At 38.2% G+C, this 25,929-nt stretch overlaps 2 protein-coding genes across 2 annotated transcripts in view; both read left to right on the top strand.

Annotated features, from left to right (window-relative positions):
* Positions 1-11,269, top strand: part of LOC142302314 (protocadherin Fat 4-like) — a 50,516-nt gene extending 39,247 nt beyond the window's left edge. Inside the window, exons 12-13 of the mRNA XM_075343379.1 lie at positions 31-2,363; positions 11,261-11,269. Of these exons, the coding sequence (XP_075199494.1) occupies positions 31-2,363; positions 11,261-11,269 (2,342 nt within the window). The remainder of the gene's footprint in view (positions 1-30; positions 2,364-11,260) is intronic.
* Positions 11,270-11,948: 679 nt separating this feature from the next.
* LOC142302313 (protocadherin gamma-B1-like) lies at positions 11,949-20,459 on the top strand. The gene is made up of 2 exons (XM_075343378.1): positions 11,949-14,528; positions 20,451-20,459. The coding sequence occupies exons 1-2, from the start codon at positions 11,949-11,951 to the stop codon at positions 20,457-20,459; spliced, it is 2,589 nt and encodes an 862-aa protein (XP_075199493.1).
* Positions 20,460-25,929: the final 5,470 nt, after the last annotated feature.

The raw sequence follows: 25,929 nt of genomic DNA, 5'->3' as shown, positions 1-25,929 counted from the left end.
CCTTCTTATTCTCCTGGCTGTGTCATTCAGTCTCTGGTCAGATTCATTATTCCATTAATGAAGAATTAAGAAAAGGTTCTATTGTAGGAAATTTAGCAAAGGATCTTGAACTAGATATTAAGGATTTACCCAGAAGGAAATTAAGCATTGTGTCTGACCTGTCTGAGAAATATTTTAATATAAATCCTGATAATGGAAACTTGTACATTGTTGATAGGATAGACAGGGAGACATTGTGCAGAGCTGCAGCTGATTGTGTCCTTACATTTGATGTTGTTGCTAAAAATCCACTAAATGTCTTCAGTGTAAAGATTAATGTTCAGGATATAAATGATAATGCTCCTAAATTTGTCCATAACATATTGTCATTAGAAATGAGTGAATCAACCTCCCCAGGAGCAAAATTTGTACTTCAAAAAGCAGAAGATCTGGATGTCGGTGTTAATTCTCTGATCAGCTACAGACTCAGTGAGAACCAGTATTTTGCTCTTGGAGAGAAGGTCAGCACTGATGGCAGTGTATTTCCAGAGCTGATACTAGAGAAACCTCTAGACCGAGAGACACAGAACAAGCATGAACTCATTCTCACAGCTTCTGATGGGGGAAATCCTGTACAGACAGGCACTGCCCTGATCAATATCATCATCAATGATATCAATGATAATTCTCCGGTATTTACCCAGGATGTATATAAAGTAAGTGTCAGAGAAAATATACCGGTGAATTCTACAATTCTGCAGGTCAGTGCAAGTGATGAAGATGAAGGAGTCAATGCACAGATCACTTATTCATTCAGTACAACAGAAAATCATTTTCTTCAGACATTTACTATCAATCCCAAAAATGGAGAAATTAAAACAAAAGAACATTTGGATTATGAAAAAAATAAATACTATGAAATTTCAGTAGAAGCCAAAGATGGAGGAGGCCTCGCTGCTCATGCTAAGGTTATAATAGAAGTAACAGATGAAAATGACAATGCTCCTGAGATATCTATAACCTCATCATCAGATTTAATTCCGGAGGATTCTCCCCCTGGTACTGTGGTGGCACTGATTAAGGTTCATGACCGTGATTCAGGAGAAAATGGTGAGGTTCAGTGTATAATAACACAGGATTTACCATTTAAACTATTATCATCATCAAGTAATTTTTACAAAATTGTTACAAAAAGTAGTCTAGATAGAGAAAAACTGTCATCCTACAACATCACAATACAAGCTTCTGACAAGGGGTCTCCTGAAAAGATTTCTAGAAAACTTTTTAGGCTTGATGTTTCAGATGTTAATGACAATGCTCCAGTGTTTGATAAGTTAAGTTATACTGCATTTATACCTGAAAACAATTCACCGGGAACCTCGATATTTAATATTCATGCAAAAGATATGGACAGTGAGGATAATGCAAAGATAACATACTCAATACTTAGTAAAAGTAATGAAGACGATACCCTATCTTCCTATATCTCCATGAATCCAGTAACTGGGGTCATTTATGCTCAGAGGTCATTTGATTATGAGAAGCACAAACAATTTAATATCCAAATCATTGCCAGAGACAATGGATCTCCATCTCTGAACAGCAGCACAACACTAAGAATATGTATAGTAGACCAGAATGATAATTCACCAGTCATTCTGTACCCATCACCAGAGCATGATAGCTCAACATTTGAGATGGTTCCTTGGACTTCTGAACAAGGCTCTTTAGTATCTAAGGTGGTGGCAGTGGACGCTGACTCTGGACACAATGCCTGGTTGTCTTACTTTTTACAATCTTCAGAACCATCACTCTTCAACATTGACCAACACACAGGAGAGATCAGGACATCACGTGGATTTCACGAAAAGGAAATCATGAAACATGGAATTGTGGTTCTAGTAAAGGACAACGGGATTCCCTCCCGCTCAGCTTCAGTCACTCTGACCATGGTGATTGCTGATCATTTTCATCAGGTCCTTCCTGAGCTGAGCAGTCAGTCTAACAAAGAAGAATCTCAGTCCAGCCTACAATTTTACTTGGTAATTGCCTTGGCACTGATTTCCTTTTTCTTCATGTTGACTGTGATTATTGCAGTTGTCTCCAAATATAAAGATTCAAAGTCTACTACCTCATTTGGATCTTTGAGTACAAGTCTATATCCACCGATTGATCCCAGATTTATTTCACAATTCAACAGTGGAACATTACCTCTTCCATATTCCTATGATGTTTGTGTAACTCTGGATCCAAGTGAACAGGAATTTGCTTTTGTTCAGCCTCAACACAATGTTCCTGTAGACAGTCTAATCGATGCTGATGACTCCGGGATCGGAAATGAAATTTCTAAGAACTCTACACCTGCAGGAAATCTTATACCACAGGTATGTTTTTACACATGAAAAAGACAATTATTTGTTAAATAATAAATAAAAGTAATTTTATCTAGGAGGAGTCACATATATAGTTAGGTCCAGAAATATTTGAACAGTGACCAATCATGTATGTGATTTGGGCTCCGCATGTCACTATTTTTTATATAAACTTAAACAACCAAGCTGCAGTTGAAGTGTAGACTTTTAAGTTTAACTAAAGGGGCAGAAAAAAAAATCCTGTGAAAAGTTTAGGAATTGCAACAATTTTACTATAAAGCCTCTTCATTTCATCAGACATATTTACTTTATTGTAAATAAAATGTTCCTTTTTCATACTATGTAGAGAAATCTTTGCAGGTAATGACTAGTGATGAGCGAGTACGCTTGTCACCACTCGGTACTCGCATGAGTATCACTGTACTCGGGCTACTCGGCGGGTACCGAGTAATCTCGTGATACTCGTGCTGTACTCGTGGTCTTCATCCCTGCATGTTGGCGCTCTTTTTAGAGCCAGCCCTCATGCAGTGATTGGCTGGCAGACCACTGCAATGCCACAGCCCTGTTAGTTGTGGAATTGCAGTGATTGGCCGGCCCGCACCATGTCACCGAGCCTTTATACCGGCGGGCGCGCTGTGCTCTGCACACAGCCATCCAGACAGTCAGTGCAGGGAGAGTGTTGCTGCTTCAGGGAAAGGTTTGCGGCCCTTTATAGTTATTTCCGTAGCAGGGCTGCAAACAGTGTGACCAGAAGTCCTTCTCAGGACTATTGTAGTTGTATACAGGCAGGCAGGGTATAGCCAGGTCGGAGTACAGGAGAAGAGTCCTTCTCAGGACTATTGTTGCTGTATACAGGCAGGGCAGGCAGGGTATAGCCAGGTCGGAATACAGGCTAGTGACCAGAAGAGTCCTTCTCAGGACTATTGTAGCTGTATACAGGCAGGCAGGCAGGGTATATAGCCATTCCTAGTGGTGACCGTATACCAGCCTTCATCATATCTGGATATAACAAATGGCACTTCCTTGAAATGGAGAATATTGTGTAGATGGAAAGGGGTGCACTTAGTAGGTTCCAAAGCCAAGAAACTAAGTATAGACACAAGGCACTCCCAAAATTCTTGATGCTGTGATTTTATTTAACAGTGGATGTGCATAAATAACGAATTCGGTCACAGAAGACCTTCATCAGTTGCACTATATACAAAAGATTAATAAATAAAAAAAAAATTTAAATAAAAATTTCAAAATACATGATGTCAATAACACAAAAATGTATACAATAAAGAGGAAAATGGACAGTGCAGAATACAATATATATACATAAAATGACATAAATATATACAAAAAATTAATTTGATTTATTGCACAATTGTCCGGCGAGAATAGGAGGACAAGAAGTGGAGAAAGAAGAAAAGGGGGAAAAAAGGGGGAAGAGAACAGTAAATGATGAGATTCCTGAGGCAGGAAATAGATGGAGGTGACGTGGGGTCAGCAGCACCGCGCTTGCGCAGAACGAAGGACGCCGAGGGGGAAACCGCGGTCCCGCGATTATGGGCGGTTGCTTGGTAATAAACATCACAGCACCGCCCATAATCTAAAGCCTGCGCGCGCGTCACCAGCGGTGACACTGGGCACAGTGCTCATCCACGAGAGATGAGCACTGGGCATGCGTGGGGACCTGTGGAGCACTGGGCGGCGTCCACAGCTATGGAAAGGAGTGATGGGGGACGGCCTAAAGCGGCAGGAGGCAGCATAATGGACGCCAGGCAGCCTACCCCCGTGTCACATTTACAGAATCCAAATCCAAAAAGGTACCACTTTATAAACTCTGTATTTTGGTCAGAAAGGGGGCACAATAATAACAGGGACCTTTCTAGAATGCAGCCCAGGAGCTGCAGAGGGGAAATCTTTTAGGTTTTAGGGGAAATTTCTGCTGACAGGTTCCCTTTAAGAGTCTGGTGCACATGGCTGACTTTATGGTAAGCTGCCTGTCTTGTGACCCTCGCGTTAAGAACATCTTGGCCGACAATCATTACTGGTTGGTAACACCGTTAGATCCACGCTACAAGGAGAACTTTATGTCTCTTATTCCCGAGGCGGAGAGGTCAGCCAAAATGCAGCAGTTTCGGAAGGCCATAGTCACGGAAGTAGGCAAAGCATTCCCCTCACAAAACGCTAGCGCCATAGGTCAGGAATTAGTGGACAACCAAGGCGTACAGCCGAGAGGGGCACAAGTCCAATCCGCCAGAGGTAGGGGAACAGTCTTTAAGATGTGGGACAGTTTTCTCAGCCCCTCACGTACCACAGCCCCTGAGGTGCGGGGTAGTGCCACAAGAAATCCTAAGTTTGCCCAGATGCTCAAGGAGTACCTTGCAGATCGAACAACTGTACTCTGACATTCCTCTGTGCCTTACAATTATTGGGTATCCAAGCTGGACACGTGGCATGAATTGGCTCTCTATGCCTTGGAAGTCCTGGCCTGCCCTGCCGCTAGCGTTTTGTCAAAGCGTGTTTTTAGTGCCGCAGGTGGAATCATTACAGATAAACGCACCCGCCTGTCAACTGAAAATGCTGACAGGCTGATTCTGATCAAGATGAACAAGGGTTGGATTGGGCCAGACTTCACCACACCACCAGCAAATGAGAGCGGAATTTAAATTTTGTAACGGGAATTTGCCATGTACCTCCACTCACCCATGGGTACACACTTCTGGACTTTGGCTAATCGCTGGACTGCTCCTCCTTCTCCTCATGCGCCACCATGATGACCGTTACAATAGTTAGGCCATTGTTTCAGGTATACCCCCAGTGTTAAATTTTTTCGCCCATTCTTTCAGAATGGGCATTACAACGACAGGAGACCCTCTCCTTTGCAATGGGAACAATGTTTTGAGGCCCTCATGCACATCTCTATCCAGGGACAATGTGGAGCCTCCCAATTTTTGGTTGCCCTGCCAAAGGGCTATACTACAATAGACCCACTTCCTTACAATGGGCACTTCAGGTTTACAGGCCATCATGCACATCTCTATCCAGGGACAATGTGGAGCCTCCCAATTTTTGGCTACCCTGCCAAATGACTATACTACAATAGACCCACTGCCTTACAATGGGCACTTCAGGTTTACAGGCCATCATGCACGTCTCTATCCAGGGACAATGTGGAGCCTCCCAATTTTTGGCTGCCCTGCCAAAGGGCTATACTACAATAGACCCACTTCCTTACAATGGGCACTTCAGGTTTACAGGCCATCATGCACGTCTGTATGCAGGGGCATTGGTGGACCTCACAATTTTGGACTGCCCTGGCAAAGGAAAATACTACAAAGACTCACTTGAACTTCCTCAAAATGGGCACATTAGACTCGAGGCCTTCATGTACGTCTCTTCTCAGGGACATCGGAGTGCCACACAATGTTTTCACGTAAAATCTTTCATGTAATCTCAAAAAGTAACATACACCAGCTCTATCTCACTATTGGGTATGTGCCCTTAACATTTCCGCCATGAAATTTCATTTTGGTGTCATTTTGGAAGGTTTTCTGGTGAGTCCATAAAAATGGCGTAAAACTCAGACAAAATTGTTCACAGCTGTGACTTTTGAGTGATAAATGCTTCAAGGGGTCTTCCCCATGCTGTTGCCATGTCATTTGAGCACTCTTCTGAGACTTTTGTGACATTTTTAGGGTTTCTACATACTGCCGGGGGGTCATTTCATAAAAATACTCGGGTCTACCATAGGATAACATTGGGCTCGGTGCTCGGGCCGAGTACACGAGTATCTTGGGATGCTCGGCCCGAGCCTCGAGCACCCGAGCTTTTTGGTACTCGCTCATCACTAGTAATCACTGCCAGAAGACTAAAACCCCTGGACATCATCAAACCCTCGGTTCCTCTTTTATTTTGCTTTGCCGCTTCAGTTGTTGCATATTTGTGGGTCTTTTTGCCTTAACACTTGTCTTAAGCATGTGAAATGTAGCTCAATGGCGTTGAGATCTGGTGATTGACTCAATTATTGCAGAATATTCCACTTCTGTGCCTGAAAAATCTCCTGGATTGCATTAACAGTATGTTTTGGGTTGTTGTCCATCTGTACTCTAAAGCACCATTCAATCAACTTTGCTGCTTTTGATTGAATCTGAGCAGAACGTATAGAATTCATTCAGCTGCTTCTGTCTTACGTCATATCATCAATAACCACTAGTGACCCAGAGCCTTATAAGCCATGCATGCCGAACCAAAACGCTGCCTCCACCATGTTTAACCCCTTCACGACCATGGACGGATCTTTCCATCATGGATCGTGTCCCGGTAAGCCCCGCCCCCTGCCGCGGGCAGGTGGCGTGGATCGGCACACATATCAGCTGTTTTCAACAGCTGACATGTGTGCCTACATGTTCCGAGTGGAATCGCATTCCACCCGGAACATTAACCCCTTAGATCTCGCTGCCAAAGTCTGGCAGCGAGATCTATACGCGCGCGGCCATGTTTTCTACTTACCGCCGCCCCCTCCGGACGTCACGTGAGTGATCACGTGACGTTTGGTGGTTGCTATCGTAGCACAGGGTTATGTGATGACGCTTGCTGCTAAGAAGTTTCACTTTCCTTTTTCCTCGGCACGGAGCAGAGGAAAAAAGAAAGTGACTATTTCTGCTGTTTACAGCGGTATAGCTGTGATCAGCAGATAGCGATCAGCGATCGGATTGCTGATCGCTATAGCCCCCTAGGGGGACTAGTAAAATAAAATAAAAAAAGTTAAAAAAAGTGTTAAAAAATGTAAAAAAAAAACAAAAAACCTAAAAGTTCAAATCACCCCCCTTTCCCCCCATTGACAATTAAAGGGTTAAAAAAAATAAACATACACATATTTGGTATCGCCGGGTTCAGAAATGCCCGATCTATCAAAATATAAAATCAATTAATCTGATTGGTAAACGGCATAGTGCCAAATAAATTCCAAACGCCAAAATTACATTTTTTGGTCGCCGCAAGTTTTACGCAAAATGCAATAACAGGCGATCAAAACGTAGCATCTGCGTAAAAATGCTACCATTAGAAACATCAGCTCGAGACGCAAAAAATAAGCTGTCACTGAGCCATAGATCCCAAAAAATGAGAACTCTACAGGTTTTGGAAAATGGCGCAAAACGTACGCCACTTTTATTGGACAAGCTTGTGAATTTTTTTAACCCCTTAGATACAAGTAAACCTATACATTTTTGGTGTCTACAAACTCGCACCGACCTCAGGCATCATACCCACACATCAGTTTTACCATATAGTGAACACTGTGAATAAAAGATCCCAAAAGCTATTGTGCCATCACACTTTTTTTGCAATTTTTCCACACTTGGAATTTTTGCTGCTTTGCTGCTTTCCAGTACACCATATGGTAAAACTTATGGCTTCATTTAAAAGTACAACTTGTATCGCAAAAAACAAGCCCTCATATGGCAAGATTGACGGAAAAATAAAAAAGTTACGGCTCTCGGAAGAAGGGGAGCAAAAAACAAAAACGCAAAAACGGAAAGTGCCCCGGGGCTGAAGGGGTTAACAGAGGATGTAGTGTGCTTTGGCTCATGAGCCATTTCAAGCCTTCTCTGCACTTTCTTATTCCCATTGTTCTAGTGCAGGTTCATTTTAGTTTCATCTCTCCAAAGAATGCAATTCCAGAACTGGGTTGGCCTCCATAGATATTTTTTCGGCCTTCCTATTGTTAAGGCTGATTAATTGTTTGCAGTTTGTGCTGAACCCTCTATATTTGCTCTAATAAAGTCTTTTCTTTATGTAATGAAACACCTACTTCCTGGAGAGTGTTCTTCCCTTGGGTGAAAGTTGTGAAGGGACTTTTCTCCACCATGGAAAGGATTCTGCAATCATCCACTACTTGTGTCTTCCTTAGACATTCAGGCCCTTTCCCAGGCTTACCAGTGTACTCTTTTTTTGCAGAATTTACCAAATTGATTGCCCATTCCTAACATTTCTGCCATCTCTCTTATGGATTTCTTATTTTATTCTCAGTAATCATGGTCTGTTTCTCTTCCATTGAGAGCACCTTTGACTATGTCCAAATGCAAATACCATGCCTGGAATCAGCTCCAGACCTGTTAAATTAATGATGGATTAACAAGCCTATGCAACCTATTAAAAAGCTTTTGAGATAATTGTCCAATTATTTAAAAGCTTGAAAAAGAAGCAGCTACATAATAAAGAGATGTAATTCCAAAACCTTACTCTATTTAGGATGTGAATACTCTAAAATTAAAACTGAGAATCTACACTTTAATCAGATATTGATTACATAACTGTATTTAAATATATTTTGGTAACCAGATAAAATACCAAAACTTGTGCCACTGTTTACATATTTCTGGACCTAACTGTAACTTATTACACCTAAGTAATAATACATCCTGTGTATAAAATGTATATCTTCAAAGAAACAGAATGCCCTTAGACATTGTCGGGATATAATATGTTTTATTTCTTTTTGTAGTAAACCAGCAGTATTATAGCCTTAAATTAATTTTGTTTTATTTAGCTTATCTTGAATGTTGCTACAGCAAATTTTTTCTTTGATGAGCTAATGTACTAGACATATATTATTGAAATTAAATACCTCTCATATCAGAAATAATTTACATGTGTGGCTGTATTATACTTTAAATTTACAATTTTTTATGTAGATATGGTTGGACTATTCCATTAATGTACCACAGAATACTTTGATTGTGCTAGTCACTGGTGCTATACTTGGCTGTAAAAGACCAGGAAAAGAAATTAGGCTTGCTTCATAATTTGTGTTTTTAAGTTTATATTTGTATTTCTTTTTTGTTTGTTTTATGGTATCCATCAATGTTTTTGTGTTAAATTCTTCAAATTGTTGATAATAGTTAACTTTTTCCATATAATTGGAGTTTGACCTCTGAAAGTAATATTCTATTTTAACTTAATACTGATTTTTGGCCTTTAAGATCATCTGTCAATGGGATCAACCCTCCTAAGCCATATATATATATATAAGTATGCAGGTCATGAAACGTTGAATAAAAATGATACCTTGATATCTGCAATTCTATGTCTTATTCACAAGAAATCTGCATTTTTTAATATGTAAATGAGCTGTTAAGATCTATTGGGTGGACATAGATCTCCCAGAGAATCTCCCACCAGGTTTATTGTAAATGAAAGGGGGCGTTACCAGTGTGAGACATGTAGATCAGGAGAACAGACTGTTAGTTATTACATATCTCACATTGTTAAAGCCCTCTTTCAATTAAAAGAAGCTCTGGAGGCATATTCTCAGGGAGATCTAGGTCCGTCCCATAGATCTTAACAGCTAATTTACATATTAAAAATGTGGATTTCTTTGGATTAAGACATCGGATTGCAGATATCAAGGTATCATTTTGTTCAATTTTTCTATGACCTGCAAGGCAATATAAACAGCTTTGAAGGGTTTATCCTACTGTCACATACACTTTAAGTAGTGAATTTACAAACATATTTAACATTTTTATACTTTCTGAGGCCTGTTACAATTTGATATGATAGCCAAAGAAGGTTTAGGAAATTCTACCATTTATTGAATAAGATTTGTATTTAATGTGTACATCACTCTAACTTTTAGTTGCTTGTGTATGAATATGTATTAAAGTGGATATTTACCCCTACTTCGTACTTTAGGCTTATTGAGGTGCATATTTTTTTTATTTATTTGCTTTTGTTTTTAATTATAAGCTATCTGTTAAAAGTTATCATACTTGAAGTAAAATAAAGAGGCTTTAATATTCTATAGCTGTATACCTTTGTACCATTAAAATAACAGCCCAACCAATCAAACTTCAGATTACTATATACCGTACATGCACATCTGACTTTGTCAGGCCAGTCAGCTAACTTTATGGAGGTACTATATCTTGCCGCTGTCCTATGACTGTAGATATCGGGAAAAATGAGAATAATAAAGATTTAATCTGTCCAATCCAATTGCTCTAAGGAGTGTAAGCTGACGGTTGAAGAGTCAAGCAGAGTCTATCTCGCCTCATACTTTCGAGAACACATAGACACTCAGCCAAGTCCAATATAGATGTGTATAGATGGAGGTATCGGGAGTCATAGTTGTCAGCCAAACATACATTCAGATGGCAGATATCTAATGGGCATGGTCAGTCATACAGTTTTTTTTCTCTCCCAGAGAGGTCTACGCCTTTGTTTATAGAATGGCAAATATATGGTTTATAATAGTGTATTAGCTCATATGTTTGCAAGTTCGGATTGAATTCTGGGCTACAGAAATGTATTTTTTATCAGTAAAGATTTTTGACTACTATTAAAGACTATTCATAGACTTTCTCATTAAAATAATGTTAGAACCACAGTTTTCGAAAAATTGAAAAATAGGCCAGAACACTGAATTAAAGTTGTAATAGACCTGATGAATGTTTCTGAGCCTATGTTACATGCCTCCTGAAGATACAGGTACCCATTCAAGATAACATGTTCCTGCAAATTTTCATAAGTTTAAACCATATATGTTAAAACAGGAAGAATACTAATGTGCAAACTATTGTGGAGCAATATGTTCCTTACAAAATGCATAATGCCTATAGAGAGATAGGAAACATTAAGAGTTTATGCAATACAAATATATTTCAAAAGTCATCTAAAAGAAAATATTTAACTTCTTAGATTCATTTCATTTTCCTTAAAAAGGCTGTAAATTTGCCATTCTATATTTCTACACTCTAACAGCAAAAGAAAATTCTTGAAGAACCTCTAAAAGCCTTACAGCCTAGAATAAAATCCTCCACTTTTAGCGATCATGGCAGGTTTGTCTTTTCTTTCTATTAGCAAATGATTTGTTAAGTGTATTTTATATTTACTTTACTCTTTATCTTTTGTCTTAGGGTCTTTAATTTGTTTTCTAAAATAAGGAGTTAATTCAATACATGACACGATTCCAGTGTTAATATAATGTAGATAATATTCTTTAGTTCTTGCATGCATTTGTATGTGTATAATGCGTATGTTTATGTGTGTGCGTATAAACAGGTCGGCCATGACAGAGTCTCAGGGACCTTGACTTGGTTTTTAAAATATATATATTGTGAATTCTCAAATTTCTCCAATCTTGGGATTGCTGTTTTGAAAATAATCATATTTATTATAAGAAAACGCCACAATGATATCATCGTCTCTTAAAAACTGACATTTCATCAACTTAGAAATAATTATCAATATAAATATACAGTGCAAAGCTTTTTTTATTATTTCAAATTTTTTTATTCAATATTTTCATTTTCTATTTTATTTTTTACATTTTTTTAAATTTATATTTCTTTGCTAAATGTATTTTTTTATAGACACCTTGATATAAAAGTAGGGAAACTTTTTTTGCTATATGTAATAAAAAGAAATAATGTAGGTAATTATTTCATATCATTTAAACCTTTGCATTATGAAAGCCTATTAATAAGTATCATTATATATAAGAATTTAGTATTTAAGTCACTGACACTGCAGTTCCCCATATTGGCCTCAAAGCGCCGCTGTTCACCAATAAAGAAAATATTCTGCAAATCCAGAATCGCCTCCATGATGCAGACAGTGATCAACTGCAAGAAGAAATACACAGCATTTCACACTGGGATGTGCCGGGTACAGGACTCAGAGAGAAGACGGATTATTTTCTGCTGGATTACACATATAAAAAGGAATTTTATCATTATATTTCTGGTGAGCAAAAGGATGGCTGGTATACAACTGCAGGAAGGACAATCAGTGCAAGGACTCAGATGGCAAGTAATATTTCCCTTCTTATTCTCCTGGCTGTGTCATTCAGTCTCTGGTCAGATTCACTATTCCATTAATGAAGAATTAAGAAAAGGTTCTATTGTAGGGAATTTAGTAAAGGATCTTGAATTAGATGTTAAGGATCTCTCAAGAAGGAAATTAAGCATAGTGTCTGACCTGTCTGACAAATATTTTAGTATAAATCCAGATAATGGAAACCTGTACATTGCTGATAGGATCGACAGGGAGACATTGTGCAGAGCTGCAGCTGATTGTGTCCTTACATTTGATGTTGTTGCTAAAAATCCACTAAATGTCTTCAGTGTAAACATTGATATTCAAGATATAAATGATAATGCTCCTACATTTGTCCATAACATATTGGCATTAGAAATGAGTGAATATACATTGCTAGGAGCAAAATTTGTACTTCAAAAAGCAGAAGATCTGGATGTTGGTGTTAATTCTCTGATCAGCTACAGACTCAGTGAGAACCAGTATTTTGCTCTTGGAGAGAAGGTCAGCACTGATGGCAGTGTATTTCCAGAGCTGATACTAGAGAAACCTCTAGACCGAGAGACACAGAACAAGCATGAACTCATTCTCACAGCTTCTGATGGGGGAAATCCTGTACAGACAGGCACTGCCCTGATCAATATCATCATCACTGACTTCAATGATAATTCTCCAGTATTTACACAGGATGTATATAAAGTAAGTGTCAGAGAAAATATACCGGTGAATTCTACAATTCTGCAGGTCAGTGCAAGTGATGACGATGAAGGAGTCAATGCACAGATCACTTATTCATTCAGTACGACAGAAAATCATTTTCTTCAGACATTTAATATCAATCCCAAAAATGGAGAAATTAAAACAAAGGAAAATTTGGATTATGAAAAAAATAAATACTATGAAATTTCAGTAGAAGCCAAAGATGGAGGAGGCCTCGCTGCACATGCTAAGGTTTTAATTGAAATAACAGATGAGAATGACAATGCTCCTGAGATATCTATAACTTCATCATCAGACCTTATTCCAGAGGATTCTTCCCCTGGTACTGTGGTAGCTCTGATTAAGGTTCATGACCGTGACTCAGGAGAAAATGGTGAGGTACAATGTATAATAACAGGGGATTTACCATTTAAACTATTATCATCATCAAGTAATTTTTACAAAATTGTTACAAAAAGTAGTCTAGATAGAGAAAAACTGTCATCCTATAACATCACAATACAAGCTACAGACAAAGGGTCTCCTGAAAAGACTTCTAGAAAATTTTTTAGGCTTGATGTATCAGATGTTAATGACAACGCACCAGTGTTTGAAAAGTTAAGTTATACTGCATTTATACCAGAAAACAATTCACCAGGAACCTCAATATTTAGTATTCAAGCAAAAGATCTGGACAGTGAAGATAATGCAAAAATAACATATTATATACTTACTAAAAGTAATGAAGAAGATCCCCTGTCTTCCTATATCTCCATGAATCCAGGAACTGGGGTCATTTATGTTCAAAGGTCATTTGATTATGAGAAGCATAGAGAAATTAATATCCAAATCATTGCCAGAGACAATGGATCTCCATCTCTGAACAGCAGCACAGCACTAAGAATATGTATAGTAGACCAGAATGATAATTCACCAGTCATCCTGTACCCATCACCAGAGGTTGATAGCTCAACATTTGAGATGGTTCCATGGACTTCTGAACAAGGCTCTTTAGTATCTAAAGTGGTGGCAGTGGATGCTGATTCTGGACACAATGCCTGGTTGTCTTACTTTTTACAATCTTCAGAACCATCACTCTTCATCATTGACCAACACACAGGAGAGATCAGGACATCACGTGGATTTCACGAAAAGGACATCATGAAACATGGAATTGTGATTCTAGTAAAGGACAATGGGATTCCCTCCCGCTCAGCTTCAGTCACTCTGACCATGGTGATTGCTGATCATTTTCATCAGGTCCTTCCTGAGCTGAGCAGTCAGTCTAATAAGGAGGAATCTCAGTCCAACCTACAATTCTACTTGGTGATCGCCTTGGCACTGATTTCCTTTTTCTTCATGTTGACTGTGATTATTGCAGTTGTCTCCAAATATAAAGATTCAAAGTCTACTACCACATTTGGATCTTTGAGTACAAGTCTATATCCACCGATTGATCCAAGATTTATTTCACAATTCAACAGTGGAACATTACCTCTTCCATATTCCTATGATGTTTGTGTAACTCTGGATCCAAGTGAACAGGAATTTGCTTTTGTTCAACCTCAACACAATGTTCCTGTAGACAGTCTAATTGATGCTGATGACTCCGGGATCGGAAATGAAATTTCTAAGAACTCTACACCTGCAGGAAATCTTATAACACAGGTATGTTTTTACATATGAAAAAGAAAATTATTTGTGAATGATAAATAAAAGTAATTTTATCTAGGAGGATTCACATATACAGTTAGGTCCTACTATTTTTCATATAAAATTAAACAACCAAGCTGCAGTTGAAGTGTAGACTTTTACGTTTAACTAAAGGGGCTGAAAAAACAACCTGTGAAAAGTTTAGGAATTGCAACAATTTTACTACAAAGCCTCTTCATTTCATCAGACAAATTTACTATATTGTAAATAAAATGTTCTTTTTTTATACTATGTAGAGAATTCTTTGCAGGCAATGACTGCCAGAAGTCTAAAACCCTTAGACATCATCAAACCCTCGGTTCCACTTTTATTATGCTTTTCCAGGCCTTTACTGCCACTTCAGTTGTTGCATGTTTGTGGGTCTTTCTGCCTTAACACTTGTCTTAAGCATGTGAAATGTAGCTCAATGGCATTGAGATCTGGTGATTGACTCAATTATTGCAGAATATTCCACTTCTATGCCTGAAAAATCTCCTGGATTGCATTCACAGTATGTTTTGGGTTGTTGTCCATCTGTACTCTAAAGCACCATTCAATCAACTTTGCTGCTTTTGATTGAATCTGAGCAGAACGTATAGAATTCATTCAGCTGCTTCTGTCTTACGTCATACCATCAATAACCACTAGTGACCCAGTGCCTTATAAGCCATGCATGCCGAACCAACACGCTGCCTCCACCATGTTTAACAGAGGATGTAGTGTGCTTTGGCTCATGAACCATTTCAAGCATTCTCTGTACTTTCTTATTCCCATTGTTCTAGTGCAATGCATGACAAAGAAATTCAGCTCACCCACCCCAAGTCTCCAGGTCCTCTCTCTGCAGCATGGACAATCGGCCGGGCAGCTGCAAGCATGTAAGAAGAGATCCAGTGCAGGAGTAGGGGGTAAAATGACTAGCGACGCGTTTCAAACGTATTACACGGTCTTAGTCATGACTAAGGCCGTGTAATACGGTCGAAACGCGTCGCTAGTCATTTTTCCACTGCTTAGGGTCTGTCTGTACCTACCTTCACACGTGTGCACATGGAATAAACCATATGGAAATTTATATTGAAGAGTGCCTTCTTTCCTGCGCTGGATCTCTTCTTACATAAATTGTTCTAGTGCAGGTTCATTTTAGTTTCATCTCTCCAAAGAATGCAATTTCAGAACTGGGTTGGCCTCCTTAGATGTTTTTTGTGGCCTTCCTATTGTTAAGGCTGATTAATTATTTGCACTTTGTGCTGAACCCTCTATATTTGCTCTAATAAAGTCTTCTCTTTATGTAATGAAACACCTACTTCCTGGAGAGTGTTCTTCACTTGAAAGTTGTGAAAGGACTTTTCTCCACCATGAAAAGGATTCTGCAATCATCCACTACTTGTGTCTTCCTTGGACATTCAGGCCCTTTCCCAGGCTTACCAGTGCACTCTTTTTTTCCAGAATTTACCAAACTGATTGGCCATTCCTAATATTTCTGCCATCTCTCTGATGGATATCTTATTTTTTTTCAGAGTAATCATGGTCTGTTTCTGCTCCATTGAGAGCGTCATTGACTGCATGTTGTGGGTTCACAGAAACAGCTTCCAAATGCAAATACCACGCCTGGAATCAGCTCCAGACCTTTTACCTGTTAAATTAATGATGGAGTAACAAGGGAATAGCCTATGCCACCTATTAAAAAGCTCTTGAGATAATTGTCCAATTATTTAAAAGCTTGAAAAAGAAGCAGCTACATATTAAAGAGCTGTAATTCCAAAAACTTACTCTATTTAGGATGTGAATACTCTTAAAATAAAACTGAGAATCTATACTTTAATCAGATATTGATTACATAACTGTATTTAAATATATTTTGGTAAACAGATAAAATGCCAAAACCTATCACTGTCCAAATATTTGTGGACCTTACTGTAACTTATTACACCTAATTCATAATATGTACTATGTATAAATTGTAAATCTCCAAAGGAACAGAATGCCCTTAGACAGTGTCAGGATATAATCTCTTTTATTTCTTTTTGTAGTAAACCAACAGTATTATAACCTTAATTAATTATGTTTTATTTAGCTTATCTTGAATGTTGCTACAGCAATTTTTTTCTTTGAAGGTAATGTACTAGACATATTATTGAAATGAAATATCTCTCATATCAGAAATAATTTACATGTGTAGTTGTATTAGGCGGGCTTTGGACACTACGACATCGCAGGTGCGATGTTGGTGGAGTCATGTCGGAAGTGACGCACTTCCTGCGTCGCTCTCGACATCATAGTGTGTAAATCCTAGATGATACGATTAACGAGCGCAAAAGCGTCGTAATCGTATCATCGGTGTAGCGTCGTCGAATTCGATAATTACGCTGACACGACGGTCCGATGTTGTTCCTCGCTGCTGCGGCAGCACACATCGCTGTGTGTGAAGTCGCAGGAGCGAGGAACATCTCCTACCTGCGTCACCACGGCTCCCGTTGGCTATGCTTAAGGAAGGAGGTAGGCGGGATGTTTACATCCCGCTCATCTCTGCCCCTCCGCTCCTATTGGCCGCTTGCCGTGTGACGTCGCAGTGACGCCACATGACCAGCCCCCTTAATAAGGAGGCGGGTCGCCAGCCAGAGCGACGTTGCAGGTTAGGTGAGTTCATGTGAAGCTGCCGTAGCGTTAATGTTCGCTACGGCAGCTATCACAATGATATCGCAGCTGTGACAGGGGTGGGGACTATCGCGCTTGGAATCGCAGCATCGGCTTGCGATGTTGCAGCGTGCAAAGTATCCCTTATACTATAAATTTACAATTTTTTATGTAGACATGGTTGGACTGTTCCATTAAAGTACCACAGAATACTGATGCAATAATTGTCTGTAAAAGACCATGAAAAGAAATTGGGCTTGCTTCATAGTTTGTGTTTTTAAGTTTATGTTTGTATTTCTTTTTGTTTGATTTATTGTATCCATCAATGTTTTTGTGCCAAATTCTTCAAATAGATGGTTATAGTTAACTTGTTCCATACAAATGGCCCCTGAGAGTAATATCCAATTTTAAGTTAATATTGATTTTGGCCTTTAAGACCATCTGTCAATAGGATCAACCCTACTAATCCATTTACATAACCATGCAGGTCATGGAAAGTTGAAGAAAAAAATGATACCCTGATATCTGCAATACGATGTCTTATTCCAAAGAAATCCAACATTTTTAATATGTAAATGAGCTGTTAAGATCTATGGGGTGGACATAGATCTCCCAGAAAATCTCCCACAAGGCATCTTGTAAATGAAAGGGAACATTATCAGTGTGAAACATGTAGATCAGGAGAGCAGTGAGTCAGTTATTACATGTCTCATATTGGTAGCATCCCCTTTCATTTAAAAGAAGCTCTGGACGCATATTATCAGAGATATTTGTGCATGTCACATAGATCTGAACAACTCATTTACATATTAAAAATTTGTGAATTTCTTTGGAATAAGACATCGGATTGCAGATATCAAGGTATTATTTTATTCAATTTTTCTATGACCTGCAAGGCAATATAAACAGCTTTGTAGCGTGCATCCTCCTGTCAGATACCCTTTAAGTAGTGAATTTATAAACATATTTAACATTTTTATACTTTCTGAAGCCTGTTACAATTTAATATCATAGCCAAAGAAGATTTAGGAAATGCTACCATTTATTGAATAAGTTCTGTATTTATTCTGTTTACCACTTAAACTTTTAGATGATTTGTGTATGAATATGTATTATAGTGGATATTTACACCAATTTCCTTCTTTAGTACTTTGGGATCCTTTAGATGTATTTTTCTTATTTGTTTGCTTTTGTTTTTAATTTTAAGCTATCTGTTAAAAGTTATCATACTTGAAGTAAAATAAAGAGATTTTAATATTCTTTACCTGTATACCTTTGTACCTTTAAAATAACAGCCCAACCAATCACATTACAGATTACTATATACCATAGATGCAGATCTGACTTTGTCAGGCCAGTCACATAATTTTTAAGAAGGTATTATATCTCGTCGCTGTCCTCTGACTGTAGATGTCGGGAAAAATGAGAATGAGAAAGATTTAATCTGCCCAATGCCATTGCTCTAAGGAATATAAACTGCTGGTTAAGGCCCCGTCACACTAAGCAACATCGCTAGCAACATCGCTGCTAACGAACAACTTTTGTGACGTTGCTAGCGATGTTGCTGTGTGTGACATCCAGCAACAACCTGGCCCCTGCTGTGAGGTCGTTGGTTGTTGCTGAATGTCCTGGGCCATTTTTTAGTTGTTGCTGTCCTGCTGTGAAGCACAGATCGCTGTGTGTGACAGCGAGACAGCAACAACTAAATGTGCAGGCAGCAGGAGCCGGCTTCTGTGGAGGCTGGTAACCAATGTAAACATCGGGTAACCAAGAAGCCCTGTCCTTGGTTACCCGATATTTACCTTTGATACCAGCCTCCTCCGCTCTCACTGCCTGTGCTGCCGGCTCCTGCTCTGTGCACATGTAGCTGCAGCACACATCGGGTTAATTAACCCGATGTGTGCTGTAACTAGGAGAGCAAGGAGCCAGCGCTAAGCATTGTGCGCTGCTCCCTGCTCTGTGCACATTTAGCTGCAGTACACATCGGGTAATTAACCCGATGTGTGCTGTAACTAGGAGAGCAAGGAGCCAGCGCTCAGTGTGCGCTGCTCCCTGCTCTCTGCACGTGTAGCTCCGTGCGGTGGTAACCAAGGTAAATATCGGGTTGGTTACCCGATATTTACCTTAGTTACCAAGCGCAGCATCTTCCACGCGTCGCTGGGGGCTGGTCACTGGTTGCTGGTGAGCTCACCAGCAACTCGTGTAGCCACGCTCCAGCGATTCCTGCCAGGTCAGGTTGCTGGTGGGATCGCTGGAGCGTCGCAGTGTGACATCTCACCAGCAACCTCCTAGCAACTTACCAGCGATCCCTATCGTTGTTGGGATCGCTGGTAAGTTGCTTAGTGTGACTGGACCTCTAGTCAAGCAGTGTCTATCTCACCTCATGTTTCTGAGAACATGTGGACACTCAGCCAAGTCCAATATAGATGTGTCGGGAGAGATAGTTGTCAGTGAAACATGCATTCAGATAGCAGATATCTAATGGGCATGGTCAGCCATACAGTTTTATTTTCTGTCCCAGATGATTATAATGGATTGCTGCAGATGTCTATGACTATACAGTATTAATGGACCAGCAAATATATAGTTCATATAAATATGTAAGCTATTATTTCATATGTTTTGTGAGTTCAGATAAAATTCTTGGCTAAATTAATGTATTTTTTGTCAGTAAAGATTTTTGACTACTATAAAAGATTATTCATAGATTTTATCTGTAAAATAATGTTAGAACCTAAGTTTTTCAAAATTCAAAAATATGCCAGAACACTAAATTAAAGTTTTAAAAGACCTAATGAATGTTTCCGAGCCTATGTTACCTCCAGAAGATACAGGTATTCATTGAAGATGTTATGTTCCTGCAAATTTTCATAAATTCAAATCTTATCTGTCAAAACAGGAAGAACACTAGTGTGCAAACTATTGTGGAGCAATATCTTCCTTGCATAATATATAATGCCTAAAGAGAGACAGGAAACATTAAGAGTTTATAAAGAAAGACAAATAGATTCCAAAAGTCATCTTAGAAAGATAATGTTTAACTTTTTCAATTCATATAATTTCAAATAAAAAGGCTGTAAATTCGTCTTTTAATATTTCTACCCACTAACAGCAAAAGTAAATTCTTGAAGAACATCTAAAAGCTATACAGCCTTAAATAAAATCCTCCACTTTTAGGGATCATTGTATGTTTGTCTTTTCTTTCTATTAGCAATTGATTTATAAAGTATATTTTATATTTACTTTACTCTTTATCTTTTATCTTAGGGTCTTTAATTTGTTTTTTAAATTAAGGAGTTAATTCAATACATGACAAGATTCCAGTGATAATATAATGTAGACAATGTTCTTTAGTTCTTGCATGCATTTGTATGTGTGTAGCGCATATGTTTATGTGTGTACGTATACATCGATCAGCCATGACAGAGACACACAAATGCTTTTCAGGAGCCCTTGATTTGACTTTTAAAATTTATATTGTGAATTCTCAAATTCCTCTAATCTTGGTATTGCAGTTTTGAAAATAATCTTTATTAAAAAAAAGCCACAATGATAACATCGTCTCTTAAAAACTGGCATTTTATCAACTTAGAAATAATTATCAATATAAATATACAGTGCACAGCTTTTTTTTATTTTTTGTATGTCAAAATATTTGTATTCAATATTTTCATTTTCTATTTTTTTTTTACATATTTTTACTTTAAATGTATTTCTTTATAAACACCTTGATATAAAAGTAGGAAAACTTTTTTTACTATATGTAGTAAAAAGAAATAATGCAAGTAATTATTTCATGTCATTTAAACCCTTGCACTATGAAATACTATTAATAATTATCATTATATATAGGAGTTTTGTATTTAAGTCAATGACGCTGCAGTTCCCCATATTGGCCTCAGAGCGCCGCTGTTCACCAATAAAGAAAATATTCTGCAAATCCAGAATCGCCTCCATGATGCAGACAGTGTTCAACTGCAAGAAGAAATACACAGCATTTCACACTGGGATGTGCCGAGTGCAGGACTCATAGAGAAGACGGATTATTTTCTGCTGGATTATAAATATAAGGATTTTTATCGTTATATTTCTGTTGAGGAGGAAGATGGCTGGATTACAACTGCAGGAAGGACAATCAGTGCAAGGACTCAGATGGCAAGTAATATTTCCCTTCTTATTCTCCTGGCTGTGTCATTCAGTCTCTGGTCAGATTCATTATTCCATTAATGAAGAAATAAGAAAAGGTTCTATTGTAGGAAATATAGCAAAGGATCTTGAACTAAATGTTAAGGATCTCTCCAAAAGGAAATTAAGCATTGTGTCTGGAATTCCTAAGAAATACTTTAATATAAATCTGGATAATGGAAACCTGTACATTGCTGATAGGATAGACAGGGAGACATTGTGCAGAGCTGCAGCTGATTGTGCCCTTACATTTGATGCTGTGGTGGAAAATCCACTGAATGTCTTCACTGTAAAGATTGATATTCAGGATATAAATGATAATCCTCCTACATTTGTCCAAAACATATTGTCATTAGAAATGAGTGAATATACATTGCCAGGAGCAAAATTTGTTTTACAAAAAGCAGAAGATCTGGATGTCGGTGTTAATTCTCTGATCAGCTACAGACTCAGTGAGAACCAGTATTTTGCTCTTGGAGAGAAGGTCAGCACTGATGGCAGTGTATTTCCAGAGCTGATACTAGAGAAACCTCTAGACCGAGAGACACAGAACAAGCATGAACTCATTCTCACAGCTTCTGATGGGGGAAATCCTGCACAGACAGGCACTGCCCTGATCAATATCATCATCACTGACTTCAATGATAATTCTCCAGTATTTACACAGGATGTATATAAAGTAAGTGTCAGAGAAAATATACCGGTGAATTCTACAATTCTGCAGGTCAGTGCAAGTGATGAAGATGAAGGAGTCAATGCACAGATCACTTACTCATTCAGTACAACAGAAAATCACATTCTGCAGACATTCGCTATTAATCCCAAAACTGGAGAAATTAAAACAAAAGAAAATTTGGATTATGAGATCAATAAATATTATGACATTTCTGTACAAGCCAAAGATGGAGGAGGCCTCGCTGCTCATGCTAAAGCTTTAATAGAAATCATAGATGAAAATGACAATGCACCTGAGATCTCTATAACCTCCTCCTCAGATCTTATTCTGGAGGATTCTCCCCCCGGTAGTGTGGTGGCGCTGATCAAAGTTCATGATCCTGACTCAGGGGAAAATGGTGAAGTTCAATGTATAATAACAGGGGATTTACCATTTGAGTTGCTATCATCAGCAGGTAATTTTTTTAAACTTGTTACAAAACGTAGTTTAGATAGAGAAAAGATATCATCCTACAACATCACAATACTAGCCTTTGATAAAGGGTCTCCAGAAATGACCTCTAGAAAAGTTATTAGACTTGATGTATCAGATGTCAATGATAATGCTCCAGTGTTTGAGAAATTTAGTTACACTGCATTTATACCAGAAAATAATTTGCCAGGAGCTTCAATATTTACTATCCAAGGAAAAGATATAGACAGTGAAGATAATGCAAAGATAACTTATACTTTAAAATCTCAAAATGATAAAGAAGAACTGCTTTCCTCCTACATCTCCATAAATCCAGTAACTGGGGTCATTTATGCTCAAAAGTCATTTGATTTTGAGAAGAATAAAGAATTTAACATCCAAATCATCGCCAGAGACAATGGTTATCCATCTCTGAACAGCAGCACAACACTAAGAATATCTATAGTAGACCAGAATGATAATTCACCAGTAATTCTGTACCCATCACAAGAGGTTGATAGCTCCACATTTGAGATGGTTCCTTGGACCTCTGAACAAGGATCTTTGGTATCTAAGGTGGTGGCAGTGGATGCTGACTCTGGACACAATGCCTGGTTGTCTTACTTTTTACAATCTTCAGAACCATCACTCTTTACCATTGACCAGCACACAGGAGAGATCAGGACATCACGTGGATTTCATGAAAAGGACATCTTGAAACATGGAATCATGATTCTAGTAAAAGACAATGGGATTCCCTCACGCTCAGCTTCAGTCACTCTGACCATGGTGATTGCTGATCATTTTCATCAGGTCCTTCCTGAGCTGAGCAGTCAGTCTAATAAGGAGGAATCTCAGTCCAACCTACAATTCTACTTGGTAATCGCTTTGGCACTGATTTCTTTTTTCTTCATGTTGACTGTGATTATTGCAGTTGTCTCCAAATATAAAGAGTCAAAGTCTACTACCACATTTGGGTCCTTGAGTACAAGTCTATACCCTCAGATTGATCCCAGGTTTATTCCCCAATTTAACACTGGGACATTACCTCTGCCATATTCCTATGATGTTTGTGTAACTCTGGATCCGAGTGAACAGGAATTTGCTTTTCTTCAACCTCAACACAATGTTCCTGTGGATAGTTTAATTGATGCTGATGACTCAGGGATTAGAAATGAAAGTTTGAAGAACTCAACACCTGAAGAAAATCTTACACTCAAGGTATGTTCATATGCCATGAAATATACTAGGTTTTAAAATGTCATAAATTATTATGCACTACCAAAGAAAATAGCAAATCTCTTTTTGTAAATATATCAAGGAATTTCTAATATAGAATTTTTTTCATATAACATAGAAACATAGAATGGTAGAGTTGGAAGGAACCACAAGGGCTATTGGATTCAATTCTCTGCAAGTGAAGGTTTTCCCAACCCTCCCAGCTATGTTTATCTAGCTTCCACTTGAAGATTTCCATTGATGGAGAGCTCACTACCTCCCATGGTATCCTGTTCCACTCTCTGTCATCACTACCTCCCGCAGTAGCCTGTTTCACTCTCTGACTGCCCTCACTGTCATAAAGATTTCCTAATGCCTAATCTGAATCGCCTTCCTTTTAGTTTCATCCCATTGCTTTTTGTACTTCCTTGTGCTAATGGGAATAGGGTGGTTCCCTCTGCTCTATGACTATCTTTCAGATATTTGTAGACCACTATTAAGTCTCCTCTCAGCCTTCTTTTTTGCAAACTAAACATTCCTAGTACTTTTAGCTGGTCTTTGTTTGACATGGTTTTGCAGACCTTCAACCATCTTGGCTGCTCTTCTCTTTACTTATTCTCATATATCAATGTCTTTCTTTAATTGAGGCACCCAGAACTGTGCACAGTATTCCAGGTGGAGTCTGACCAAGGAAGAGTATAGAGGATTAATTACCTCTGTTGATTTAGATTTAATGCTTGTCTTCATTCCCAGAATTCCCAGAGTTTTGTTGGCCTTTTTAGCTGCAGCACCATACTATTGGCTTATATTGCATCTAGGATCTACTATTATGCCCAAGTCCTTTTCACCTGTGCTGTCACCTAGTTAGTTTTCTTCCCATACTATATATGTTTTTTACATTTCTTTTACCCTTATGTTGGACTTTGCATTTGTCCCTGTTAAACAACATTCTGTTCTTCTCGGCCCATTGTTTAAGTGTGCCTAGATCCCTCTGAATACACTCTCTCTCCTCTCTAGTATTGGTGGCTAATCCTCCAATTTTAGTATCATCTGCAAATTTTATTAACCTATTTGAAAATTTTGATTCATGATGTCTTGCAAAAATTTTGTATGAGTAAAATGCCAAGGATTTAAAAGAATAGAATATGTTTAAGTCTAAGGGATCATTATATGAGATCTTATATGATTTTCCTTTTTTTTAATTTAGCAAACAACAAACAACAGTTTTGACAATCATAGCTTTGCATATGTCTGTGGCCTTTCTTGGTGTTAATTAGCTAAGCTTGATTGTTGGAGTAATATACATCTTACTTTAAAAGTTTTCTGTAACAGTCCTATGTTATTAGAAAAACATACATCTCAGATATAGATATAGAAAGTGCCCCTGTCATTTTATTTTTAACTTAATCACTAGCCCCATCCTAAGATGTTCAGCCAACCAGGATGGGATCTGCATTCAGATAAGTTTCAAGCTGAAATATTTTTTTCAGAGGGTTAAGTGGGGGTCACAAAGTCAAAGCCCCAACCAATGTGTTGCACATGTTAGGAAAAGACTAGATATTAGATGAAAAAATTAAGCAATAGTTACCCGGTAAATACACTTTTACCTCTCAGTACATGGTGATATTGGGCAAAGAAATTTAACAGTATTCTCTGGTGGGCCTAGGCTCTGATACAGTAACAGGCTCCAATAGTCCAGTAAAAGACACCCTCTTTGGTAATGGACTTTGGAGCCAAGCACAAAAGTTTATATCCTATGAGTTAATTTACAAAAACATATTGGATATTATTAATAATTATTTTCTATGTGTATCGTGATAATAGCAGTGATTAAAATGCATTTATATGTCTATGTCCACTTGTTCTGCATTGAGTAATTTCTAGTGTGATTAACTTTAGGCATTTTCCTTAATTGGTGAAGTAAAAATATATATATATATATGTACTGTGTATTATAAACGAACTACTTTGAAACAATTTCAATATGTGGCATCCAGGTACCCATTCTACTGCTGAGTTAAACAGTTTTTATCAGTGTGAAAATGTCAAATAGAATTGGACTCTCATGCTGTCACGAGAAGATGGTCAGCAGTAATGATTAAATGTGTTTTTATTACGCGTTTCAGAGATCACATCTCCTTCTTCAGACATGTGTGATTTATCTGAGGAAGGAGATGTGATCTCTGAAACCGTAATAAATTCACATTTAACCATTAC

This window comes from Anomaloglossus baeobatrachus, chromosome 4, assembly GCF_048569485.1.
Source record: "Anomaloglossus baeobatrachus isolate aAnoBae1 chromosome 4, aAnoBae1.hap1, whole genome shotgun sequence".
In the NCBI taxonomy this organism is placed as follows: domain Eukaryota; kingdom Metazoa; phylum Chordata; class Amphibia; order Anura; family Aromobatidae; genus Anomaloglossus; species Anomaloglossus baeobatrachus.
Note: the sequence above shows the minus strand (reverse complement) of the source record. Positions and strands in the feature narration are given on the sequence as shown.